The sequence below is a fragment of the Euleptes europaea genome, chromosome 3 (genome assembly GCF_029931775.1).
Source record: "Euleptes europaea isolate rEulEur1 chromosome 3, rEulEur1.hap1, whole genome shotgun sequence".
NCBI classification, from domain to species: Eukaryota; Metazoa; Chordata; class Lepidosauria; order Squamata; family Sphaerodactylidae; genus Euleptes; species Euleptes europaea.
The window spans coordinates 30,285,506-30,294,170 of NC_079314.1; the positions used below are offsets into that span (position 1 = coordinate 30,285,506).

The 8,665-nt window shown below is 51.6% G+C and overlaps 1 protein-coding gene across 2 annotated transcripts in view; it reads left to right on the forward strand.

Moving 5' to 3' along the window:
• SMAP2 (small ArfGAP2) overlaps positions 1–6,666 on the forward strand; it is a 46,870-nt gene extending 40,204 nt beyond the window's left edge. Inside the window, exons 7-10 of one of the 2 annotated variants that reach the window (XM_056846870.1) lie at positions 1,008–1,102; positions 3,167–3,332; positions 5,219–5,538; positions 6,541–6,666. In XM_056846870.1, the coding sequence (XP_056702848.1) occupies positions 1,008–1,102; positions 3,167–3,332; positions 5,219–5,538; positions 6,541–6,666 (707 nt within the window). The remainder of the gene's footprint in view (positions 1–1,007; positions 1,103–3,166; positions 3,333–5,218; positions 5,539–6,540) is intronic. The other variant, XM_056846869.1, reaches the window with a different exon arrangement.
• The last annotated feature ends 1,999 nt before the right edge of the window (positions 6,667–8,665 follow it).

Genomic DNA, 8,665 nt, shown 5'->3' on the forward strand with positions numbered 1-8,665 from the left:
AGATTTTTGACAAAGGGGCTGTGAGTGATGCTCTTTTGCTATCTCCTTATCAAATCCAAAGCACTTTGCTTGCCCTTGCAAGTGAGCTGATCAGAAGAGGGAGCTGCACGGGTGGATCCTTTTGGAGAGGGGGAGCGGGGGGGGGGATGTTCACTGCCTCTGCTCTGCAGCAGAAATGACCTGGGTCTGCTCTTCTCTGAGCTGCCGCTGCAGCCGGAGCTCTGCAGTGGAGCATGCTGCTGCAGGATTGGACAAGCGCACAGCAGTTCTCTCTCCCCTCTGAAGCAAAGCTGGGTTGAAGCGCCACATGAGCCCAGAGGCAGAAGGCTTCCGGGGGCCTATCTGGCGCACTGTGCAAGTGAGAAGGGTTTTAGGGCAAGGGTCAGTGGTCAGCGTCGGGCAGGGAAAGGCCCAGGGGTTCAAGTACCCCCACACACACACACATACACCCATTCTGCTGCTAGTATAGCTGGCTGAGGCTGAAGACTTTCCCCCACCCAAAGGAAGGAGAGATTGACCTTGGGACACATGAATAGTGCTTTAAGACTATTCCTGGCAGTCTTCCCTCTCTCTGCAGTCTTGCCCCAAATGCAGCATTGGGAAGCAAAATCCACTTTCCCAGAGTACCTCTCCCTTTTTTTTTCCTTCCTAAAAAGCAACCTCTCGACTCTCAATGGCTGTGAAGGTGTACTTTTGAAGCGTATGAGCATTGCTGGTGGTGTATCGCAAGCCTAAAGAGGCAGTGGCGTGTTTGTCGGGCAGCAGGGCGCCTATCCCCTTGGTCAAGAAAGACCAAAGCAGGACATCTCACACAAAACCAGGGAAACCAGTTGTAATTCACACAGGCCATGACACTGTTGTGGTACAGAGTGGGGAAGTGGTGGGTTGACAGGGGATTTCTCTGCTGGCAAATTGTGGGCTGTTTGCCTCCTGGGCTGGGACCTCTTGACTCCATGGGCTGCCTCGCTCCGTGACCACTCTTCTAACGCCTCCCTCTCCTCTCCCAGACGTTCCTGTTTCGGCCACCCTTCCCAATGGCAGATCCACCAGTTGTCTAGAGAAGGACTTGGACCTCTTCGGTTCCATGGGGTCCGAAAGGAAGGTGAGAAGACGGCAGGCGAGGCGGCGCTCCATGGACGGGGAGGGAAGTCAGCGCTGACCGTTGTCACGCCGCTTCTAAAGGCATTTGCTGGATGACCGAGTCTCGCTTGTATTGATGCAATGAACTTTGGTTTACACGGGCATGTTCAGACATTGCTGGTTGCTCTCCTGTGTGAAATGGTCAAGCGGCCACACATGAATAGTTCAGCACAATATATTTATTCAGATCCCGCTTTTCTTTCCAATGGGGAGCCAGAGTGGGTTAACCTTGTCCTTTTCTGCTCCATTTTATCCTCACAACTCCAAAGTTGGTTGGGCTGGGGGAGAGCGACTGGCCCAAGCTCACCCATTGAGCTCCCGTGGCGTAGTGGGGGATTCGAACTTGGCTCTCCTAGATCCTAGTCTGAAACCCAAACTAGTACGCCACACTGGCTCGCGTACTGTCCAGGAGAGCTCCTGACCACACATTAGATGTGTGTAAAAAGTAGTAGCCAGGCTCCGACAGTGGAAGCGGCTCGCAGATAAGCCGAGAAAGCTCGAAGGGATTGTGAAGCCTCTTCCCGCCTTCTTCCTCACTTCAGTTCGTATTTTCCTCAGCAGCTGACTGTCCTCACTTCACTTTGTGCATACCCCCCCCTTCGGAAATCTAACTGTTAAGAGAGGGAAAAGAAAGCCCCGTGGCGCAGAGTGCTAAGCTGCAGTACTGCAGTCCAAGCTCTGCTCACTACCTGAGTTCGATCCCGATGGAAGTCGATTTCAGGTAGCCGACTCAAGGTTGACTCAGCCTTCCATCCTTCCGAGGTCAGTAAAATGAGTACCCAGCTTGCTGGGAAGGCACTGGCAAATCATCCCGTAAACATAGTCTGCCTAGTAAACGTTGGGATGTGATGACACCCCATGGGTTAGTAATGACCCAGTGCTTGCACAGGGGACTACTACCTTTACCTTTTTTAAGAGAGGGGGAAAGGTAAAACATCTTCCAGGCAGCCCCTTCCTGTTCTCTGCCTCCAGCTCTCCAGAATGCTCATCAATCAGAGCCTAGATCCCATGTGGCTGCTCTCGACTTAATGACTAACGCAGTTTCTCTCACTCGCTGCTTGTCAGTGAACTTGCTTTTGGATTCAGCTGCCAGTCAGCTGGAGACAAATCAGCATCTGTCGGAGTGAGTTGCTCAGGCAGTGTACCACAAAAGGCCAAGGCGAAAACAGCCATGCACCCTCCTCTCCTTCTCTCTTGTGGTCCTCCCCATGAGCAGAGCTACCGTCACAAATTAGGGGGCTGAATGGGGTGTTGGAGAGACTCGCCAAGGGCCACCTGGTCAGCCTCTGGCTGAGCTGGGATTTTCATCCTGCTCATGGCTGTCCACTGCTCTACCCCGGCACAATGCATGCCTTCCCCCCCTCCATAGGTGGTGAAGAAGTGGGTATTCCCATGCAAAGGAAAAAGGGTGGCAAATTTTACAATGCTGCCGCTTTAGGCAAGTAGTTTGCAGAAAGCTGTCGGCAAGCATGCAGTTGCAGTTGCAGTTCCCACAGTGGGACTCGAATGAGCAGCATTGGCTGAGGTAAGGAGAGTAAGGGAACAAGCCCACACATGAACACATTGAGCTGCCTTAATCTGAATCAGACCCTTGATCCATCGAAGTTGGTATTCTCTGTCCAGACCGGCAGCGGCTCTCCGGGGTCTCAGGCAGGGGTCTTTCACATCACCTACTTGCCTGGTCCCTTTAACTGGAGATGCCAGGGATTGAACCTGGGACCTTCTGCATGCCAAGCAGGTGCTCTGCCACTGAGCCACAGCCCCTCCCCTCCCATGATGGACCACACTTTCCCCGGTTCAGTTCCCATCTCAGCTGCAAGGCATGCAAGTGACCTTCAGAAAGCTGGCTCTTAGCCTCTGATTCTTGCCAGCGGGTTGCCTTTAATTACTGGCCCACCTGTAGGGTGGTTGTGAGAATTGTAAAGGGGGGTGGAGAATATCTAGTTGAGGTGCATGAAATGCATTGGCCTCTCTGTCCATCTCCCCCTTTGGGTCTGGAAATGGCACATGTGTTCTCTCTCATCAGGTCGTAGGCTCTATGCCCACAGCTGGCTGTGCGGGATCTGTTCCTGAAAACCTGAACCTTTTCCCTGATCCTGGGAGCAAAGGGGAAGATACGGGGAAGAAGCAGCTCTCCAAAGACTCCATCCTCTCCTTATACAGCTCCCAGACCCCGCCGATGCCCACACAAGGTACCCAGAGTGGGGAAGGGTGGTCCAGTGCCCGGGCAGCAGAGCTAGCGACAGCTGACGTTTTCCTCTTTCCATTCCTTTCTCTCGCACCAGCCTCTTCCTCAAACTTGTGAATGAGAATTCCTGGGGGCAGGAAGGGGGGTGTATGTGTGGAGCAGTTTTGCCATTGGCTGGCTGCGCAAAAGAAGTTGGTAACCGAACGGTGGTGTTCCGAGCAACGTCTTGGAGAAGATTTGTACAGCCCAACTGAGTAGATCGTTGCGAAGATGTTTTCAAACTCCTATTTTATTTATTTAAATTTATACTCCGCTTTGATTTATGCTCCACTTTTCTCCCCAGTAAGGTCCCAGAGTGGTAAGCTGCAGTACTGCAGTCAAAAGCTCTGCTCACGACCTGAGTTCGATCCCGACGGAAGTCGGTTTCAGGTAGCAGGCTCAAGGATGACTCAGCCTACCATCCTTCCGAGGTCGGTAAAATGAGTACCCAGCTTGCTGGGGGTAAAGTGTAGACGACTGGGGAAGGCAATAGCAAACCACCCTGTAAACAAAGTCTGCCTAGTAAACGTCGGGATGTGACGTCACCCCATGGGTCAGGAATGACCCGGTACTTGCACAGGGGACTGCTTTTACCTTTATCTTTTAAGGTCCCAAAGTGACATATTTTATCCCAACAACAGCCCTGCAAGGTAGATTAGGCTGAGTGCATTAGGCTGAATGCGTGTGGCTGGCCCAAAGTCCCTCTGCAGGCTTCCACAGCGGAGTGGAGACTGAAACCTGGGTCTCCTAGATCCTAGTCTGACACTACACTGCTCCAGCTCTCATTACTGACTTTGAAAATCTCGCTCCTGCTGCCTCCCGTGTCGCTGGAGAAACAAGCTGTGAACTGTTCTGCATGTTTTGACCAGGTTCCAGGGCTGCAGCTGTGATCTGGCAGGCTCGATTGACGGGCCTTAGATGACAGAGCAGTGATGCGGTTCAGCCTCATCACGGTTTGCCTTGTATAGTGCTGGGGGGTGGGGGGAGACACTCGAAAGGCTGCTTCTAGAACCCGAAAGCGAATCCAGCAGGCTTTGTGCAGTTGATAAATGGATTTTGAAGTTGTACGCGGCTGCCTATTCAAACTTTCCAAATGTTTGTTATGCGCCACCTCAGGACCATGCAGTTCTTGAGGCAGTGTCCCAAAATAACCTGCTTGCATCACTAAGGGAAGAGCAGTGTCATTTCACAAGTGGCGCTGAAGGATGATGGGACATCTCTGGTGCTCAGTTAATCTACGGTCTCTCTCTCCCCCTCCCCACTGCCCAGCCGCCTCCCTTCATTCCACTCTTTCCCAGCCTTTCCTGGCTGGCCGGTCAGGAGTATGCAAAACCCCAGTTGAGTGGACAAAAACACCATTCATCTTTGAACTGCCAGCGTGGCGTAGTGGTTAAGAGCAGTGGTTTGGAGTGGCGGACCCTGATCTGGAGGAACAAGTTTGATTCCCCACTCCTCCACATGAGCAGCAGAGGTGAATCTGGTGAACTGGGTTGGTTTCCCCACTCCTCCACATGAAGCCAGCTGGGTGACCTGGAGCTAGTCACAGCTCTCTTAGAGCTCTGTCAGCCCCACCTACCTCACAAGGGTGTCCGTTGTGAGGGAAGGTGATTGTAAGCCGGTTTGATTCTCCCTTAAGTGGTAGAGAAAGTCGGCATATAAAAACCAACTCTTCTGCTTCTTAACCATCTCCCCTGAATACCCAGAACAAGTTTCATGGTTGCACTGAGCATGGCGGAGTAGTTTGAGACCTGGCTTGTGCGTAGCCAGATTTTTTTTAAAGGGTAAAATTGAAGGAGGTGAACCGTGACTTCTTCTGTACTTCAGCCCTAACTCCCTTCCTGTCCTCTGCAGGAGCTGTGTTCATAGCCCCGGCCCAAATGGGGTACCCCGCAGCGTACACCAGCTTTCCAGGCATGGCAGCGCCCAGCAACATGATGGGGGGCATGATGGCACCGCCAGTTGGGATGATGCCGCAGCCGGGCACCGCCGGCATGGTGGCCCCCATGGCGATCCCGGCGGGCTACGTCGGCGGCATGCAGACGGCCGTCATAGGGGTCCCCAACGGAATGATGGCGACGCAGCAAGCCGGGTACGTGGCCGGCATGGCGCCGGTCCCACCGCCAGTGTACGGCGTGCAACCTGCCCAGCAGTTGCAGTGGAACATTGCTCAGGTGAAAGAGTTACTTCCCCCCCCCCCCTGCAACCCAGTAACGCTTCGAAGCACACCTGGCCGTGGGATGAATTTTTTTCTGGCCACCCTCTTGGGAAGAGGCTCTTTGTTTCTACAGATAATGCGAAAGCTTCAATTTGGACATCTTAACTCATCCCCATCCCAAAGAACCACGTTAGGTTATTGTGGTTGGGATTACAGAAGCGGCAGAACCGTGCCAACGTCTTGCAAGTTTTGAGCAGTTCACTCGAATTATCAGTAGGAGCATGTTTTAATCTAAGCTGCTTTTCTGCCACGTATCCTTCAGAGTAGCATAAATAGATGGCCAAAACAATTTTATAATTAGCGGAGGCAAACTTAAAACTCTTTCTGTGCTCAGTTAATCTCGATTTTGGGGTATGAACGGCGTTCGGCTGTGTTTGTCGTTGCTTTTAATTGGGGGGAACTTTTTAGAGAGGAACTGGAATTGCAAGGACTGTGTTGGGGGGCTAATTGGGGGTAGGATTAATGGTCCGAAAGGCTGAGGAGTATGTGCTAAAATTTATGCCCGTCTTTCTCATCCTCTGCTCCAAAATAAGTCCTGAAATCGACCTGAAGGATCTTTGCCAGGTCACTGCCGCCCAACGCTGAGCCGAAGTGGCCCTGTCCCTATGCTGCTGGGACACAAGCCAGTGTGTGTGTGTGCGTGTGTGTGTGTGTGGTGGGGAGGGTGAAGCAGCTTGTCCTGTGGTGATGGGGAAAGCACGCAAGAGCCTCCCTACTGCGGGACACATCCCCCCATAGATTTGCCATCTGATGAAAGCTGGTTTCTGGCTGCATATCGGAGAGAGCATCCTCTTTATCGGTACTGGCAGCAAATCCTGCCCAAACTATGTGCAAGCCAATTCTTTTTCTTTCCAGGGGGGAGGGAGGGGGGAAACATCTGACTTCTGCTCATTCAGAACGCTCGTGTGGGCGCAGCGCATTGCTTTCTGACCCGTTTCTTGGTCCTCTCTCCAATTAGGTGACTCAGCAGATGGCCGGGATGAACTTCTACGGCACGAATGGGATGGTGGGGTATGGACAGTCGCTGGGCCGTGGAGGGGCCCAAGGGGCCAACCAAACACTCAGCTCCCAAGTGTGGAAATGATACACTGGGACTCGGACCATTCCTCTCTCTCTCCTTCTTCTTTTGTTCTGCTTCGATGGTTTTTGTTTTGTTTTGTTCCAGCATTAAAAAACGCCCCCCCGATTATTTTTTAAAAGTTTTTCTTTTTCTGGTGGGTCTCCGCCAGACCTTTCTTCTGGGCAGCAGAGGCCCCCTCTTTGCCTCTCTCCTGCCCCTCGTCAAAGAGCGTCAAAGGCCATGTGCGCTTCTCGGAGGGAAGGAGGTATAAGGAGGGAGGGGGTGACATGCTTGGGACTTAGCGAGACCGACCAGGCCGGAAGGGGGAGCCGCCGACGGCTGAAGGGACTCCAGCCCCTATGCATTTGGTCACAGTCGCCTCTACAAGAACTGAACGGCAGACATCTGTCGATTGGGTTTATTTTCTCTTCTTCCTCTCTCCCCTCATCCCTAAATTCTATTTCTTCCAGCCCACTCACCTCCCCAGCCTTTTATCTGACACATTCCATCCATTTTTTTCTTCCTGTGGAATTCTCCAAAGCTAGTCCTGCCTTCCATGAGCCTGAACCTTCTCTCTTCCCTGGATCTAGCGGAAGTTCCACAAGGCCCTCGAGCACGACTGCTGTCCTCTTACTGGGCTTGTGCAAGCAGGTAATATTTGCACTCCTTCCAAAAGCACCTGCTGCTTCTTACCTAACCTGTGGTGTCGATATATTTAAACAACCCCCCTGTTCTCTCCTCTCGGTACACCTCCCCCTAAACACACGCATTACCTTAACCCTCTCTGGGTTTTTCTTGAAAATGTCATGACCAAATGAATTGAGGGGCAAGATCCCACAGCAAGCATTGACTTAACGCTTCCTGTTTGCACTTTTTTTTTTGGTCCTGTGTTATCCCTCCCCCCCCCATCACAAACACACAGAACTGCAGATAATTTGCCAGCTTCCTATGGCTGACCGAGGGCTTGGGGTGGGGTGTCTGGCTTTTCCCCCCTCGGTGTTTGCTCCCCGTTCAGCCACTTAGGGGAGGGGGAGAATCCAACCTGCCTCTTTGAAAGACTTTGTGAGCATAAACAAAAACAAAAAACAGGCATCTTCTGTCTACCTTGTGTATATATAAATTCCTTAATAAAACTATTGCAGTGAAACATTAACCCGGTTTCTCCAGGTGTTAAATTTTTGGGTGTGTTTTCCATCGCTGTGTTGGTCAGGTGTTTATACCGAATGGGTTCTTTAGGAGAGCCAGCAGGCATGTATGCTGCATTACCTGCCCGCATGTTTATTGCATCACCTACCCCTGCCTTCCTGGCAGAAGTTTTTTGCCTGTGCTTTCCAGTGCCCTCAACCCACTGGCTGGTAGGGAATGAGTTTGCCTGAACCGGAGAAGATGAGAGATGCAGGAATGGCCTGTCCTTTCAGTGTTGTGGTAGAAACCATTGGCATGAGAATGGGACCTGTTCTATGTTGGGGAGGACAAGGAATTTGGAGCAGGAGGATATACTAAGGATGAGAGAGGAAATCTTGTACCCGAGACCTGTTTTTTGAGGCAATGAACTGAGAAGAAGAGTTGGTTTTTATATGCCTACTTTCTCTACCACTTAAGGGAGAATCAAACCGGCTTACAATCACCTTCCCTTCCCCCTCCCCACAACAGACACCCTGTAAAGTAGGGCTGTGCAAAAAAATTTTTGTTAAAATTCGGGCTAGAGTTTATTGGTCCCGATTTTGGGGGGAAATCTGAAAAGCCGAATTATCCATACCGGTAAATATGGGAATTCATCTTTTTTCTGGGTTTCCCAAAAAATTCAGGTCCAATAAAGCCTATAGGGCTTTCCGCAGCTGGATATATTGTATCTCTATGGAGGAGCCGGGTGAACTTTCCCACTGTTTAAAGCCCGGCTCCTCCATTGAGATACATTGCGAAGCTTACACTAAAGAATCTGAACACAGCCACTTTCCTATATCTTTTCTATGGAGGAGGATGGGAGCGATCCCTTAACTCCAGACCCCCTGACCCAATCTTT